Source organism: Diadema setosum, chromosome 4, assembly GCF_964275005.1.
Source record: "Diadema setosum chromosome 4, eeDiaSeto1, whole genome shotgun sequence".
NCBI lineage: Eukaryota > Metazoa > Echinodermata > Echinoidea > Diadematoida > Diadematidae > Diadema > Diadema setosum.
The window spans coordinates 7,009,985-7,029,091 of NC_092688.1; the positions used below are offsets into that span (position 1 = coordinate 7,009,985).

Consider the following 19,107-nt stretch of genomic DNA (forward strand, 5'->3'; position numbering starts at 1 on the left):
TGGAGTAGCAACAAAGTTTCATGATAAAGTGAGCTGTATTGAGTATACAATTTAAAAATCAAATTATCTTGTTTTTTTTTTTCAAAATCATACAAAATTGATAAAAATGAGAATGACTGTTGCAGGCATTGTACAAGCCATTTGAATCTAAAACAAATAATATTCATATCTCTCTATATATATATTCCAGAATGATATCTTTTCAGACTACCATATTTATAAACTGCAGAGTATCTTACACATAAGATTTACACAAAATGTACTTTAGTCGCCATCTCTTAGTCTGGACTATCCAGGAACAAGGCTGGTTCAGAACCTGTCCACATTTTTAAAGAGATTTAAAATGTACACTGTTATGTGAAAAGCCAGGGTTGGCCTGGGCAGGGCAGTGTGTGCTAGTGGACCATGGGGTGTTTCATCATTTAAAACTGGTGATCAGTTCTTGTGCCGAGTTATTGAAATTCTGATAAGTATAGCACATCAGAACTGATCACCAGTCATACTTAAGTCGTTCGTAACTTTAAGAACAGCTTTATGAAACACCCCCTTGTATTCCACTGTCCAGCCATGCTTCCTATGCTATTGTTGAAACTGCAATCATCAGTTGTGATCATCTGTGATCAGTTCTTGTGCCGAGTTATTGAAATTCTGATAAGTATAGCACATCAGAACTGATCACCAGTCATACTTAAGTCGTTCGTAACTTTAAGAACAGCTTTATGAAACACCCCCTTGTATTCCACAGTCCAGCCATGCTTCCTATGCTATTGTTGAAAACTGCAATCATACAACACATGCACTTTGTATGCCCACACCTGTTAATGCCCATGGCTACATTTTGTTGAACATCAATATTTTTTTTTCTTTCCTCACTAAGGAGAGCTTGCAACTTTGTCAGAATATTTCATAAGAACTGTATTCTTTATCAGTGTAAGAGGTCTTATTCCCGTTTGAAGAGTAAAATAAAATGCCCCTCAAATAACAGCAGGGTGTTTGGGGTCATGCAAGCTCAGATAAAATGGTGGCAACTGTACTTGTAATACTGATGCTATGATTATATTTTATTGAGCAGAAGAGTGAATGGAGTTGGTACTCTAAAATGTCTAGGAGTAGCCACACTGAAAACTGAGAACCAGAAGTGAGTGCAATACTGTTGATAAAATGACTGTGATCATTTGTCCTGGGCTTGACACTATTTTTTCTTTTTTCCTTTGGTGGCTCATTTTGGACACTACAATCTTTAAATCTGACATTCTGGTGGCCAGAGAAAGAAATATAGTTGCCTGAAATTAACAGAAACACACAAGTGTAGTAATCCATTTTGAATGTTAAGTGCCAATTTGGGCAATCACAAGATAACCTTTTTGGAAATTTTGTCGCCATACATCCAATTTTCAGTGGTCCCACACCATCAGTAATGTAAAGCCTTGTTTTACCAATTCCTTTCTTCTTCTATGCAGATGACAAACATAACATGAAAGTGCACTGCAATTGCTAAACATGAGTTTGGAGTTGTGCTAATCATAAGAGTTTGTGTGCTACTTCCATGTGAGTCAAACCCACATTTCTAAGTACCCACAATACTAGTTTCTGATTTCCTTTTGGCCATTCAGCTTGATATAAAATGTCACATGTTTATGCAAAAGCACACTGCCCTCAACACTGGACTCTTTTGGACCTTTTTGTCCTGCAACAACCCACTAAGACTAACAAATTGCAAATCTCAATGAGTTGAGTACATAATTAGCTGGATGAGAAGATTTGAGATGTACTAACAAATGACAGCGCCCTCGCATGGTGAGATATGACAATATGACATAACTAATCAAAAGGTATTGATGAAGTCATCTGAGTACACAGCAAGTCCAAGCGAATTTTGTCCACTTTTAAATGGGCAGAATGCATGGCATAGGATACGTGCTAGTGCTTTGATTGTCTACCATACACACAATTAGAAGGAGACACAGCACAGCTAGTCTAGTTGCACACGTTGTCATGGAAACTCTTTGGGCACCATGAATCAGATCTTTTTCGGCAGAGAGAGGGCGTTCTATGTGTTGGCATTACTTTCTGGAACATATGCACACACAAGGAAGCATCAGTCATAGGGAAAACGAGACAATGTCTTTTTGTTGGCTGGATGAATGTGGAAACATTCGCACTTTCTTCCTGTATGAGGGCAAGTACCCCCCGAGGGCAATGACTGGTTAGTGATAAGGTTAGAGTAAAGATTAGGGTTAAGGTTAGGTTTAGGGTATAGAGTTTGGGTTAGGATTAGGATCAGGATTAGGGTTAGGGTCAGGGGAAGTGTTAGGGTCAGAGGAAGGGTCCGTGGTATTTGCCCAGGGGGTAATTGCCCTAGACCACTTTCTTCCATCGTTGCAACTGTCCCACATGACAGGTCTCGAAAGAAAAAGGGTCAGTTGTGAATGTCATCAGGCCCCTTTGCACTTGCGTAGACATGGCTGTTCACGTTCCACTCCATTTTTATCTCCCTTTTGCGATGATGGAGAATGTGACATCCTCAGACACTGCAACACTCGAGGAAAAACTCGCTAACGCTGAGTAAGTAATGGTCTATAGACGTTTAAAGCACACACTTGGCAATCACACTACACACAGATGGCAGGTGGACTAGTTTTGGCAGAGACGTTAACGCTAAAGCGGTATGTTTTTCTCTCTCGTGTCTTTCATCTCTTTCTCCGTTTTTTCTCTCCATGTCGCTCGGGCTCAAAGTCATACAGTAGTGTTGCGAATCAACTGCCCCGACGATGACGACGACGGTTGCGACAAATGCCTGGTGTTGATTGGGCGCAGCATCGGGGTGGACTCTGGCGGGGTCATGGGCGCACTCTCCATGGACTGGCAGTGGTTGTATGGAGGCGGGCTCGCTAGTGTGGATATTGTACCTGAGTGTGTTATTGAAGCAAACAACAAATTATATACGCCAGTTCGGAGTTTCAGTTTGAGCATGAGCAGAAACAAGGCCATTCACGCCGACAGGCATGTTGGTTTTTAAATTCACTGGGATAAGCATCTGTGATGCAAAGATTATTCATGTAATCCTTATAAATGCTGCTGGCCAGCACATTCACCTGACAGCAAAAGTGGTATTTGGCAATATCAATAGAAAGAGATTCACGATATATTCAATACAAAATAATGAAATGAATGCTTCTCCGAGTTTTAATTGATGGATCATTCTGCTCTTCTGGTCTACAAAGTTTATTCTTTGTCTGAATAAGATTGATGAATCACATAGATTGTTACGTAAAGCTTATTATGATTTATGTTGCTCTGAAGCAAGTCAAGTGCCCCTAACCTACTGAGAAAAAAGAAAGGTCATTCATACCAATGTGCCCATGAACTAACTCCAAAGCGGCATATTGTATAAGTCTAGTACATACAAGAATTACACTTCAAAAAGATACAAATCAATTAATGCAAGATCACTAGCAAATTAAACCATGGATTTACCCCGCAAAATTTGTCTCCTAGGTTAGTTTGATCTCAAATTATCATGTGTCAAGTTGTGATGAATTGCAGAACATGTTGTGTAGTCCCACTTACTGATATCTGAGGGTGTAGTGGGCTCTGATCCTGTCAAGAGCATGACGTTATCCGGCTGGTCCGAGCCCCTCGAGTCCCGATTGTGGTTCACGTCTTGTCTGCCGATGCGCTGTGCCGCGTTCTGCTGGACGTGGTACGGAGGGGGCATCTCAATACAGTTGTTGTCCTTGAAAAATCTACCATGGCAGAACAAGACGTGAAATATCAAAGATTTGACGTGTCAATGAAGTTAAAAGAAAATAAGATTCTTCCTGGAAGGTGTCCAAAACTCATCAGGCATAGCATGTTTGTACAATTATTAGTGAGAAAATAGTCTAATCCTCTGAACAGAAGAAAAAAAAAAATAAATCTGGAGTCTGTTCATGAATGGGGGTACAATCTAACAATAGAGTATTGAAGTGATAATGTCACAGTCTTTTGTTATCTAGCTTGGGTTGGAACCAGGTGTGTGCATCTAACCCTAGAGCCAGGTGAGGCTATTCATAAACAGTTTCTATGGCGATGAGTGCCTATGACGTCACACTTTGGTGCTCTATTTTACCTATACAATGGCTGCACCGAATTTTTTCCATATTTCCCTGGTAGTTCAACATTACTGTATAAGCGGATATCATCGCAAGGGCTTAATTTTTGCGAATTTTGCGAATCACAGTTGGATCGCAAATTTAACAACATGCAAAAATGTCGCCATGCACTAGGGTAGCAATGCATGTAAGATAGCGTTGGTATCAATTCGTGAAAACAGCATCTCATGAAAATGTCTGTGACCTCCTAATTTCCAAAAATATCTGTACACGAAAATAACAGCTTATACAGTACTGTGTCACTGACACAGTGAAGTCTAGTTTTGTCAAATGCATCTCCACTCAGTGAGAGCATTATTTTGTATTGCATTCATTACTTTGATGTACTGTATACGCTGTTATTTTCGCGAATTGCAGTTAAATCGCGAATTTAACAACACGCGAAATTGTCTCCATGCGCTTTGTTAATAGAGCATTAATGTAAGCGTCGGCGTCGATTCGCGAAAACATCTCGCGAAGATGTCTATGACCTCGCGAAAATAACGGTGTATACAGTATCTTTGTTCGTGAACTATGGATATAAATGAAATGAAATGGAATGAAGTGGTTTGCAATCTTTGCTAGTTCCAGTAATTCCTGCTTCGATATTAACCACCAGGACCAGACATCTTTCTGAAGCAGGCCCCCAGTGTTTAATTCTCTGTTTGTTTGCTTATTGGTGTATGTGTATGAGACAAATGTACGGTAGTCCTAACATGACATCACATCACTTTACACCAAACCAATACCACAGCAGAGGAGAGGCCACAATCTGCTCTCCAGTTGCCATGGAAACGGATGCCCTAGATACTCACGAGTATGGCGGTGGAGGCTCCCTGAAGATGTGTCCATCAGCCTCGTCCTGCGCGGGGGCGGGAGGTGGGCCAGACCCCGGCTCAAACTCCCCCTCTTGACCGTCCCTCAGTTGCTGCACTTCTGGAGAAAAGCAGACATGGAAAATTGCTGTGACTTGCCATCCTTTGGGGTGTATCTCCTGTCAGCGTGCCATGTTAACTACATTTGAGCTTCCCTTTATTACAATAAAACCCATTCAGCAATGTAGAGCTGGTAAGAAAGCATATCCGTCAGCTGTTTGAGACTTTCAAATGCAGACAGTGTCTCATCTCGTGTATGAATACAAGCATACAAGACATAAATGAAACAAAAACATTATGTAGTACAGCATAATTATCTATATGGCAAACTCAATTTTGATGTTTAAGCCACACCCAATGTCAATGCCATTATGTCTCCAGCACTCATTTGTACCAATCCCCATTCATAAGCATAATCCAAAAACCAAAACCCCAACCCTAGTCCGAAAACTAACCCCTAATCCTAGATGATCTAATCTCATCCCAAGCCTTGATGACCTGGTTGTGCTGGCAGACAGACAATGTGTGAGAAATACACTGGGAAGACTACATGGCAGCTATCCATCACACACACACACAGAATCTCTGCTAGTCGTCTAAATAAGCCTCATGTTGTGCACAGTTATCGAGTCTGTCGTTAACATTCCAAATCCACAAAGATATCTGCACATAAATGGGAGACAGGGGCGGATCCAAGAATTCTGTAAAGAGGGGGTGCAACGAATATTTCTGGTGCCACTTCCGGGTTTCATTTCATTTTTTTTCTTTTTATTTCTTTTGTTTTAAACAAAAAATAAAGGGGGTGTGCGCCGGTTGCGCCCCCCTCTGGATCTGCCACTGGGAGTATACATCCTTTTTGCTTTGTTTGTTTGTTTGTTTGGACTAATTTAGGTTGGCCACTAAGGAAGCACTACAATGCTTACGAGCAAATTGACAAGAGTCAGATAAATCGGAGTCCCCTCAAAAGAACTAGGAGACAAGGATGAAGTGCTTTGCAATTGCTGCTCAGTGCTTATGGACTTGAACCAAGGACATAACTATTGAGAGTCCATGGCTTTATCCACTGAGCCACGTCGGCTCGTCAACGCCAAGACCTGATGAAATAGCAAACATTACATCTACCGCATGCTTCCTTCTTTAGCCTTATCTTGAATCATGAATTGCAAATCACAATACAGCCTCACTAACTCTGTAAGAGTGAGCTTCCAAGAAGAAGATCCTGTATGCTATGAATGTGTGTGTCGGGCTCTACCGGGACTTACGGTATCTAAGGTAGGCTATCCTCTTCTGTCTCATCCGGTAGACCATGAAGAGCATCATGATGAGGAGGAGGAAGGAGGTGATCATCGTCAGCACCCAGCGCATATTCTCTGACATGATGGCTGGGGAAGGGAGGAGGGGAAAATGAAGAGGAAATCACGTCAAAATAGTTTGAGGCCATCTGTTCACTCTGCCGAGAAAGTCTAAATGGGGAGCTCACCACTGCATTGGTAACAATGTGCCATTTCAATGAGAAAATGAGGAAGTCTGGCATAAGATCAGTAAACTGATTCCTGTGAAAACAGAGAGAGACAGTGGGGGGTTGGGGAGTGAGCAGAAAGAGGAAGGAATATGAATAAATGATCCAAGCAATACTTTAGTGGGCACAAACTTCCCTGTGTGCATCCATTTTCACTCCATCATTTAAAGGCATAATTTACCATTTGCAGATGAAAGCATTAGTGCTTTAAAATAGTTCTAAAATGTGAGTTAGGGATAGAAACAACCACTGTCAAAATTTGAATCCGTATAATCGATGTTAAGTGTTGTTAAATACACAAAATGTGAACAATAGTTATAATAAAAATGTTTCCAGACTAAACCGTATACAGTTACGGTTTATTGAGAAAAACCCTGATATTTCCTTATATTTTAGGTTTTATTGCAAATATTTCATATGGTAGGATGTTTTATGATACAACAGACCTACACATATGCATCAAATGTGATATCTTGAACATTTTTGAAATCACTGCTCCCAAAGGTAAACTGGACCTTTAAAGCTCCTTTGCATTATCGTTGCCATCTTCATTCAGGGCAGTCTTCCCATCTTGGGACAAATTTGTTCCTTCAAATTAGGAACACGGCTTCCCAGGCCAAAATTTGGATTTCCAATTACCGTCTGTGGAGTCGCCGCCGTTGGGAGGCATGTTGGGGTCACCGTTGTCGAGGCAGGTGTACTGGCAGCACTTGTCCGGCTTGGGCTGGTAGTTCTGGCAGGCGGGCGGGGCGCAGTTGGCAATGCTGCAGATGTTGGGCACTCCCTGCAGACAGGTACACACGGTGCAGCTGTCCCGGCCCGGGGGCGTAAAGGACTGGCCCTCTGGGATCAACCTGTTCTTCCAGTCGTAACAGGACTGGGACGCACCTGCCCAGGTGGATATCATAATGCGTTGCATTCATATGACAGTCACATACAAAATTCAACATGTGGAATATCTTGTTTCATACTCAAATTACAGGTACATCTGAAGTTCAAGAATCCCATTACATTACATAATGAGTAAATACATTATGTTGCAAAATTATACAAACAATTGTCAGAGGTCCTAAAATATTGATCTGTTATACAATGATGCAATATTTTCGTATTAATTGCTTTACCATGTGGCACATACAGTACTCTGAGCTGAATAGAGTAAATGCATATCACAGAGTCAAACTCAACGGATGTGTAATTTCTGCAGTAGTGCACACATAGTTTTCAGGCGTATGTGTACACGTACAGTTGAACAGTGTGTCCATTTTTGACGGTCGCAATAAATCTGATTAATGTGATCACACCAACCATGGACAAACATTCTTTCTCAGTTCTTAACATCGTACCATCTTGCAGCCTATCTACGTTCTGTTTCCATTATGAAGAGCACATTTCAGTGGAAACCCAAGCTCACATCTTCATGAATCAATCGGCATACTACACACATGTATGAGATGTGTACACTAGCTGGTTTACTTTCATCAAGGAAGTAGAATGCAGTTAATTTCCTGTGAGTGACACGTAAAAAGTCACTCCATTCATCTGCTCAAAGCAAATGCCTATCAGCGTATGGAATCCAATTTGCATCCATTAGCTGTTAGTGTGCTGAACAAGTCTCCAGCAAGGCGACTGTTTATCACAAACCTTTGTTATAATGCATCAAGTTTGAATATGAATATGTTTGTAACCCCTTTGAGCAGGCTCTCTTTAATGTACCTGACTTTAAAGTTTGTGACACATACACAACAACCCAATGTCGGTGCCACAGTTTCCACATTCACACTCTCTCACCTTTCTTGCATATGAAGGGCACACTGTCGTTGCACCTGGCCAAGTTCCAGTAGGACCTTGCCAGGACTCCGCTGACGTAGACCAGCTTGAGCTGAATGCAAACCACCCGTTCCCTCTTCAGCTCCTCCGGAACTGAGGTCGGGATGTTGGCGCTGTTGTCCAGCAGCGGCTCGGGGCCCGTCGTCGCCTCCTCCGTCCGCACCTGCCAGGTGATGATGCTGTTGCTGCCGTTGCGGCCCTCGGGGTCATTGCCCTCCACGCGGACCAGCACATACCCCACCCACAGGACCAGCGTGTGATTTCGGACATCCGACCTCTGGATTTGGGATATGTTTGGAATGGAGTACAGTGATTTGGGATATGTTTGGAATGGAGTACAGTGATTTTCATTTTTTTTTGTGTAACCTTTTATCTCTTTTCAAGACACACAATTAGCAAAAATAATGTGTTCATTCTGGATTACGTGGCTACAATTCAAAATTGAATGTCATTAAAAACTGACTTGAGACTCATCACAAAGAAAGCATTTAGTGCACATCGCAAAGGCAAACACAAAACTTGTGATCAGTGAATTGAAATTGGGAATACTTGCACACAGGGTACAGGGAAAGTCCTTGAATTGCATTTTATAAACTGCAGATACATGATGAAAACTGTATAAAATACATAGGCTGGGGAATATTTTCTCTCAATTCACACTTTTCACAAGAAAAAAGATAAAAGCAACTGGGTAAAAATAGACTTCAAATACGTACAATGCCCATAGTCTTCACCTGTTTACATCAAATTCAACAAGAGGAGGATGGATTTACAAAAAGTTTGGTTTCAAAAATACATGGTAAGCTATTTCAAGTCTTGATATGAAGCGCAAAGTTAAATGAGAAGGGCCTCTGCACTGCATGTGAAATGAAAATGAAACTGTTACTTGATAAACAGGTGAAACAACCAAAAATCAAAGGAATATCAGAACAAAATTTTTAAAACCCTATGCCACAAAACAAAAACATATAATTAATTTCTTAAAGGGTTGACAACATACCAGCAGTGTGTGCCTTTTCATCACATGCTCCAACACATGCTCCAATTCCTGTCTCGAGACGGTAGCAAGGGCACCCCCTTCCGCCCGACAGGACTCCTGTGCAGCCGTGTGCTTGAGAGACCGATAGGCCATCTGCGGCATGCCAAAGCAGGAGTTGGTCCCTGGGTAGAGATACCACCCCTTGGGGCACCAAGGTTGTTGGTCTGGGTAGATATTGGACAGTTCAGCAGATCAGTATGATGGCAAATAGCTTGCAAATGAACAACTTCTTCAACGAATCAAAGCAGTGTCTCATGACCTCTATATCTTCAGCAGGCTCATCTCATTTTCAAATGAACTTCACCTTCAGCATATCTTTCACCATTTCCCAAATATTGCATCTCAAGATTTGGCTTCACTGTTTCCTGATTCAGTAATTACTGCGTAAGTACTGTATCAGTCAAACTCTAACAACAAGTTGGCCTAATCAGTGATAATCAGCCAGATTCCAGGTCATGTTTGACAAAGACTACATAAAGGATACTCTACCGGTGTACCAAAAAAAGCAGAATGGTGGATTTTCAGTACCTTGCGTTCTAAAAGTGATATATAATTTGACATTAGAAAGAGCATCTTCTGCAGAAGACAATGATACCAAAATCATTAAATTTGGTTCAGTACTCTTTATTCTACGCCAATTTCTGTAAATGCAGTCATTTTCAAATTTCGCTGGATTTTTGCGACGTATGAGATAATAATTTGGGTGCGACACGCATTCCATATGGTGAATTGTGCAAGGTTGTTGATCCATGTCAACAAAAGATACAGCTGTATCTTTTGTTGACATGGATCACCGAGCTTACACAATATTCACCGTATGGATCGCGTGTCGCGCCCAAATTATTATCTCATAAGTTGCAAAAATCCGGTGAAATTTGAAAATGACTGCAATCGAGTGCATTTACAGAAATTGGCGTACAATAAAAAGTACTGCACCAAATTTAATAATAATATTATTGATTTAATAATAAAACGCAAGGTACTGAAAATCCACCGTTCCGCTTTTTTGGGGACACCCGGTATAATAACATTTTAATGGGGGCATGTTTCCTGTAACAGTCTGTAGTGTACTTCAAAAATGAGAAATCTGAGTTTCATTTATATTGCAGGGCAGTCAATAGACCAAGAAGAACAATAATTCATTGATATGGCAAAAAAAAAAAACCACAAAGCAGCAGTACATACACTGTAGCCATGATGCAGGCTACCCCATTACACATACACACACACACACACACACACACACACACACATGCAGACACACACACACACACGCACACATACACATACAATGTGAAGACCCCTATGAAATGTTCAATACCAAGCCAGATGGACAGTTTGTGGAGCATTATCCTTGAGTAAATATGCCCTAATTCTAACAAGCTTGAAAATGGGAGTAGTATCAGTAATTTGTGGTTACTGTGTTCATTTCAATTCATGTGACATACTAATTCCAAAACTTGACAATCTCATGGCTAATATTAACAAGACCCTACAGAATGACATATAAATAAAATGGCAATGACAAATCAAAATCAAAATACGGTGGAAGATGGAAAAACCCAGTCTGTAGTTTTTGAGAAGAATTAAGGGAAAAGTGCAGGCTGTGAAATAATTATGATGAAAATCTGGAGCCAGGAGATATGTCATATGCAAGTGTCCCTTGAGAAACAGAAGTTGCCAATAACAAAATGTTGTGCCAAAGATGATTTTCCTTTGACGTCAGGAAATTTTCACTAGAGATGTTTTCTACTTCAGAAGCTCTTGGGATACTTTTTTGAGTTGTGTGTGTGTGTGTGTGTGTGTGTGTGTTTAATTTCATGTGACAGCTGCTTTCTACTTCACAAAAAATAACTGTGCATGCCAAATTAAAAAACAAAACAAACCAAAAAAGAAAAAAAAAAGTTTAAAGGCTATGACTAGAATCAGTCTGGCTATGGAAACTAGAACTTACACTAAAGACTAGTCTTCATTCTAAACATTTGACTTGTAAGTAATTGGTGGTGTGAGCACAACAATCACAACAACAACAGAAAAATTGCAAAAATTGTACCTATGATGAATTCTCAAAAGGAACAATAAAAATATGAGCATGCTCATTCAAAATATGTTTTTGCTTGTGAAGATGGGGCAGAAAAAACAGAAATCTGATTCCTTGTATCTGGTCTCAACTGATACTCAAGTTGTTTTTAAACACCAAATGACTTTTCCTCATTGGTCCATGATATAAAGTTATTATGACACTATGACTCTTTGAGGATCTACCCGTCAAAATCTAAATTGTAGATGTACAAGTATTTGTATGTATATATGTGATGCCCTTGGGCTTATCATATCTCAAAATGGAAAAGAAGAATCATGTTGTCATGTCTAAATGCAAAGAAGAATACATCACACTACAAATCAAATTAAGAATTCTAAGTCAGGTTCAAAGATGAATGACAATGCTAATCTATTCATATACAAAGATAAACTTGAAGTTTCAAACTTCATTGATTAGCCTTTAGTTCAGCCCATATTGGTGGACTCAAAAGTTGAAGACAGCATACCTCCAAAGATTCTCTCAAACTGTGGGGTGTGGCCAACCTCCGGAGATGGAGAAGCCGGCTGCAGCTCCATCCGCGCCAGGGTCACGGAGAGCAGGCAAGCTGGTTGAGAGAAGATAGGAGAAGAGAACAAACCTTGGATTATCACACAGTGATCAACAATGTTAGACAGGGCATTCAGACGCAAAAAATTTATACCAGAACGGTATAGCTATACCAAAACGGTATAGCTATACAATGAATTTATACGTCTGAACGCTGACTGATGAAACGACGTATAACGAAACGACGTATAGCGAAATGACGGTCAGAGCATCGTTTCGAACTAGAACTCGATAACGAATCAGCATTCCATCGTGTGCATTGTGCGTCTGAACGTATGGCGACCATAGAACGGTATAACTGGGCGGGGCTTAATAGGAGCGTGCACGAAAGGTGACCCCACAGCTGTCACTCATGACTATGCAGCATGCAGGTGGGAAACTGCACATGATACGACGTTTCCCAGAACGGTCAAAATTAGTGTCTGAATGGTCTGTCGGCTATACGATGATTCTTTATACGTCGTTTCGTTATCGAGTTTTGGTATAAAATAGCATGCGTCTGAATAGGGGGTCAATCACACATGTACAGTCTGTATACAAACACACACAAATCACTTCAGAACTTCATGAATGATATTAAAAAAAAAAAAAGAACAGAATAGGAGAAATTACCTGATTTCACTTATTGGCATGAAAACTGTGTTCATATTGTGACAAAAAAGAAGCAGCTCATTAACCAATGACCAACTGTTTGCCATGACACATCATGTTTGCAATACAATTTATACACCTCTATGATGCTACATGAATGTGCTATATTCATTATTTATGTTGTCTCCACATTACAGTCCAGTGTAAACTTTTGAGGAGAGAGGTAACTCTATACATGTTTAATTTCATACAACTATTACAGGTTCTCCAATCACATTCACAATCACATTCCTTGATCAAACTGGGTGGCTCTCATTGTATGCCTCACTACGCTCGGCAAATTTGCATCAATACATAATGTTCATCAGGAGGGAACTTTCCCCTAACATACAGGCTGCATACTGTATATGTCGAATATTTCGCGAGGTTTTTATTTTCGCGAATTTCACGAGTCAGCTGCTATTCGCGAAATTAAAAACACAAAAAAATATTGACTCTAATACCGATATGAATGTGACGTACGCGTATATATTTCTCCGTTCAGTACATGATTCCACGATCGCGAATTTAACCACTCGCGAAATATATAGCGTATACAGTATTCAATGGAATCATTGATGTCTCTAGGTTACCAAAAGAGCACCTGATCAAGCTTCTCCAGGATGCATGAAGAATGATGTGGGCCTTGATATCACATCATTTACCCGCTCAGGATGAGTCCCAAGTATACTCGGGCATGCGTCTATGGGAAATGCGTGTTGTGGCAAAATCAACTTGTCTTCCAACGGGTTAACATGTTGAGGGAATGTGTAATTTTCATTTTGACATTAGGCCTGCATGTTCACTGTATGAAACTCCTTGCATGTTTTCTCCCGGTCAATATATTATTCCTTTTACTCTGGCATCACGACTTGTAAAGTTCTCAAGACCAGGACAAATATGATGTTAGCCAGATCTGTAAATATTCATTCCTTCACACGGATTGTCTGATTTTCTCTAAACCATCACTGAGTGCTTTGCTACTCTTTCAGTACTCACTGAATCCACACACAGATAGAGGAACTTCCCCTTTAAACCATAAATTTGGCAAACACATAAATAATTTCCAGCCTTATACAGAAAAGTATAAATAAATGGGTGTGTAAGCGGCACAATTACATGAAGCAGAATTTAAAAGAAAAGAAAAAATCAACCTGAAAATATGAAGCTGGATTCCATGAGAATTACCACGGTACTGGAACAAACTAAACTGGAACCAGGTGCTGCCTACAGGACATGTCAACTTTCATCAGTGGATAAGGACAGACCAGGGCGGCCAAAGAAAGAGACTGTGTGCCAAACTTCAGGCTCCTAAAAAGAGTTCTAAATACCGCAGCAAGAGAGTTCAAAGTACCACTGTGTGCTCTCGCCCCATCTGGTTACACATACTGTATTGCAAGCACTCTTCCTAATAAATCATACTCAGTACCGTACACTAGAATTCATCTTGCAACCAAAATGGCCGACAAGGACGTGGAGAGTATTCATAGATTTCATGGAAGAATACTGCATAAACCTGTCTTTAGGAAATAACGTGTGGTGTGTTTGGGGTGGGGTGGGGTATTGTGAAACATGAAACATTTTTCGGGCACTTTGTATTGGAAGCTACTAGGTTTGTTGGTTTTTTTTGTCTCTTTCTCTCTGCACGTATACTTGGTGTTACAAAAAACATTTCCCACTTTTGATCCTTTATAGTTCGAAAACTATACATCAGATAACACCGTCATTGATACGAGTAATACATTGTAGCTGAGTAATGTACAATTTATTTGGAGGTGATTTGAATATGAGAGCATGAATCAGCTTCATTTAATCCATGATTGATTTTAAAGTTAAGTTCCAGATTTTGATCAAATTTGAACCCTCTGTACAAAATTGAACTTTACACAAGAACCAATGTTGTGAATATGAGTGTGTGCTTACAATGACCCTGAACAATAGACATGAATACCACGAATACCACCTTTTCAGAGCTCTGCTAACTCGGCTTCTGCACTCTTGCTCCAAGGCACATAAATGCTTTATTAATGATTCATGAGAATTGCCTTGGGCACTGCTAGTCTGAATTCACGGCAAAGGGTAAAATGCATGCACATGAAAAAATAAATAAATAAATAAGCACATATTTTCATGTGCTTGCATATGCTACATTTCAGGATGAATAAAGACTAGCTGTGATAGTGGAATTTCTCATGAATATGTAACAGAGCATTACAATCCTGGCCATTGTTCAGGACCATTGTCAGGGTATTAAACACACACTCCCATACACACCAATTAACCCTTGTGCAAAATTAAAATTTTGTATGTATACTGTACAGAGGGTTGAAAACAGAGCAAAATCTGAAACCTAACTTAAAAAACAGATCTTGAATTACTGAGTATAAATGAAACTGATTTATGCTATCATTATTGAATTACCTCCAACAAAATTGTACACCATTCAGCTATTGCTCATATTAATGTCAGTGTTTTCTGATATATAATTTTTTACCAAAAGTGGGAAATGTTTTTTGTAACACCTAGTACTAATACAACTCCACAATACACAATACAATTCCAGGCAGTACATGTACCAACATCATCTGGTCATTTACCTGAATTGATTGGAATAGACTGACAAATATACTCTTAATTTACCAATGTCTATTCTGAAAGAAAATTTGCTAAAAATATAGCTGATCTCAGAGTTACTAATGACAAAGCTCATTTAGGACCATAACAGATATCAGCTGACAGTACACTTCATGTTCCCATTCATACAGCTCAAAAAGAAAAAGAAGTAATTTGGTCTTAAAGGCACACGTACAATTTGTAGGCCAATGTTTTGGTTTGGTGGAAGGCACTTCATACATCTGTATCACATTGAAAAGAATGTTACACTAGCTTTTCACACATAAAGAAGAACGTAAGCTAACACAAATGCAGTACTTTTATAGGCATCTTCTGTTATTTGTTTGATTTTCCTTTATTACAAAAGAAGAAGATATAAATTTTGAACACTTAGGCCGGAATTCACGAAGGTGGTACAAATGAAACCATGGTTTAAACCATGGACAAAAACCATGGAGCATCAAGTGTCGCATGGAATATTTCGTTTAAAAAATCAGTCATTTCGTCAATGAAATGATTATTTTGTAACGAAATGACAACATTTTTGTAACTAAATGAACATTACGTCCACGAAATGATAATTTCGTTAACGAAACGGTCATGTTGTCAACGAAATGACCAATTTCGTAATGAAATATTCCGTGCGACACTTGGCGCTCCATGGTTTTTGTCCATGGTTTAAACCATGGTTTCATTTGTACCACCTTCGTGAATTCGGGCCCTTAGAGAAGAAAGCTGATCATGCCTCACATGACAGTTCATTAGTGTACCATGTACATACATGTAGGCCCTATATGATGACAAATGGTATCCCGGGGTACCAAATGAAAATAAGCCATTTTGTTGAATTATTTATTTTTTTAAAAAGGTTGTACCCTTGGTTGCCATAAGGTGGAAATTATTTAGGTGCTGGAGCTAGCGGTGCTAGCCACTACACTGCAGGGCACTGAAGCACAAGCTACTGCCAGCACAGCATGCCATGCATGCATCGTATAACATGCAGTGGCATGGAGTGACTATGTACATGCACACACAGTGCATGCATTTCTCTGTGGCTGTCCTCGAGTGGACGTGAGGTGGCGCTACACAACGCGGTAATCCGGGGTACTACAGTACCCAGGGGTAACGTGTGATGCATCATATACTGCATGTAACTAAAATGCATGTTGTGATACATGGAACAGATTTGTTGAGATGTACATAAGATGCTAGCATATGCTGTCCGCAGACATAAATACTATCTAAGCAGAACATAAAATGTTCATGTTTCATTTGCTCTTCCAGAAAACTGTGAATACATGCACATCTGTTGACCTTCAGCATGGTCAGAATATTGTATTTTTTAACCAAATTGGCAATTATTTGACATCTTTTCAAATGTCAGGAGGTCTGAAACAGTTAAGTACATTGTAGGCCTAATGACATACAAACAACTACAGAAAGCAAACTGAAACGAACCTTGCACAAACAGGGAGCAAAATGCTCCCACACTATCACTCAACAGCTACAAGGTTTCCCCATTTGTTGGCTTCATGAATTACATTTGTCATCTGACCCCCATGTCACTCGTGTCAAATGTTTCATTTGCTGTTTTATTCATGCTACATATGTACATTGTATGTAACATTGTATGTATTTCAGACAACACCCACCACTGACTGTCCTTAAACACATGTTTGTTGTTGTTGTTGTTTTTTGTTTGCCAATTCCATATAATTTCTTCAGAACAGTTTAAGCACCTCAAAAAAAAAAAAACAAACAAACAAACAAACAAACAAACAAACTTTTTTTTTCCAAAGAGAAAAAAAAAGTGCCACTGGTAATATCAAAAAGAAAAAATCACAGAAGAAAAAAAAATGATAAAAACAATAAACAAGAAGATATCTCCACAAATATCATCCAAAAAGGGACTCTGTTATAGCACAGACTGAGACAGCTCTTTCTAATGTCCTACAAGTACAATGAAAAGGTCAGAGTGTTAGCCTTAGAATTGTGGGAGGAAGGCTACTCTGGTCACATATGGTTTCCTGTCCAACAAAAGGCAATTAGTTTCATTCCAGGTGATATTAGGGCACAGCCATGCACTAAAAATAATATCCCTCTCTCCCCCCACTCACATCAGCCTGTGCTGGAAGAAACCACAGAATGCACTTTCGTGAAAGAGAAGGGAGAAATTAAAGGGACAGTGTTGCCCTTGACATGCAAAGTCCATGTCTCGCTACTGTACATGGAATAAGAAATTATTGAAAGTTTTATACTGATGCATTTCAAACAGCATGTGATCTATCAAAGTTTGAATACCATTGCACTCTGACAGTCATAGAATCAAATCACAAATATTCTCAAAGTTTTTGAGAAAAAAAACCCCAAAACCTTCACTCATTCAGAAGTACAGGGTACAATTGTAGGATCCTGCATCACATTGTACGATGTACATAAACCATGGAGCAGTGTCAGTCACCAAAAAGTACAGTACTAAATGTAATTGTCTGTATGTATTTTGTTGAAAGGTTCTGCAGAACAATGTCAGCTGTTTTACCAGGCTCTATACGTAACAAATCAATGAGACAGACACACAGACAGATACATACACTGTACACAAGCAAACAGTAAGGACCTCCATTTCCAATGCTTCATTAGTTCAAGCACCTGTGCTATACTAAATCCACTCAGGACAAAGCATCATGTTTGTAGCTTCCCACCTTCCCGGTAGAATGTAGGCCTACAGTATGATATCTTGTGAATGCAGTGGATCTACAACGCATATGGTGTACAGTAATACTTGCATCCCTTTAAACTTGTGTGTGGGTACATGTGTCACAGTGAATGATGACAAGAGTTTCACTTCACTCTCTCATGATGCTTAACATACTGTACTCCCTGCATTCACACTGGATCCTGAATTGCTGGGAAAGTCCCACACCCCTCCAAAGCCACAGTATGGACAATCACTGGGAGTTGTTCCCCTGTCCCTGTGAAGCATGTCCGGTCTGGGGACAAAATTTGGAGGGGAGAGTGACCTTGGGCAGTAATTGATATCGCCAAACTCCGTTCATCAAATGCGCAAAGTCTGGTGTCGAGTGCAGGGCTAGCCACAAACCCTGTCTGCCCCCACGGCTTGAGGACGACAGTCTAGAGAGTAGTGGTCATGGTCAGTCGTACAAAAGAAAAGATCCGTCCCGACAGTCCCCGCGACACGGAATACAGTGTGAACATGGAGACTGACACATTTCCTCAATTCCCTCTGAGGGAAATCAACATTGAAGGAAAGGGGGTCCCCCAAATGCAAAATAGTTGGTTGTCGCATCAAACCCAACCTGGGTTTCCTGAAAGCATGTATGCAAGCATTCACACAAAATGAGAGCGACGACTACCGTATTCCTTTCACATGCCTGGGGGGTGTTTCATCAACGCTTGTCAGCACTGACAACTGTCGGTGCTGACCAATTTCAGCAAAATCCTTAGTTTTGATTGGCTGAGATGCTCTGGTCACTGACTGTTACTATGGTGATTCAAGTTGTCAGCGCTGACAAACGTTGATGAAACACCCCCCAGATCTCACTACAGTCTGACTTGGTTATTGATCTGGCCAGCACTTTTCCGGATCCTCTCTCATCCAGACATGGAATAGTGCATGATTGTCTTTGCATTCTGTGTGCAAAACTGTCATAGCTAGTGTAGGCCTACATATAAGTGACGTTGGACTGTATTTTTTGTAATTTTCATCTCCACCAATACTGTACCAAAGAACAGTAATATCCACATGAAACTAAAAAGGTTTCTCGTCAGAACAAGCACAAATACAGTGTAATATCAAA

At 40.1% G+C, this 19,107-nt stretch overlaps 1 protein-coding gene across 1 annotated transcript; it reads right to left on the reverse strand.

The window, feature by feature from the left end:
* Nucleotides 1-696: 696 nt before the first annotated feature.
* On the reverse strand, nt 697-18,272 carry LOC140227450 (integral membrane protein DGCR2/IDD-like). Its single transcript, XM_072307854.1, has 9 exons — nt 18,167-18,272; nt 11,946-12,044; nt 9,358-9,560; nt 8,319-8,634; nt 7,167-7,415; nt 6,271-6,390; nt 4,949-5,069; nt 3,571-3,746; nt 697-2,909 (listed from the first exon to the last, which is right to left on the reverse strand). Exons 1-9 carry the CDS (start codon nt 18,270-18,272, stop codon nt 2,737-2,739), a joined length of 1,563 nt encoding a protein of 520 aa, XP_072163955.1. The 3' UTR covers nt 697-2,736.
* Nucleotides 18,273-19,107: the final 835 nt, after the last annotated feature.

What these genes read in the sequence shown, in the direction of transcription:
- LOC140227450 (XM_072307854.1), bottom strand. Translation starts at nt 18,272, where the DNA reads ATGCTTCACAGGGACAGGGGAACAACTCCCAGTGATTGTCCATACTGT. An exon ending in TGAAAAGGCACACACTGCTG is followed by an intron (nt 8,635 to 9,357) that starts GTATGTTGTCAA and finishes TCCCAAATCCAG; the next exon opens with AGGTCGGATGTCCGAAATCA. An exon ending in GCCCTTCATATGCAAGAAAG is followed by an intron (nt 7,416 to 8,318) that starts GTGAGAGAGTGT and finishes CCACCTGGGCAG; the next exon opens with GTGCGTCCCAGTCCTGTTAC.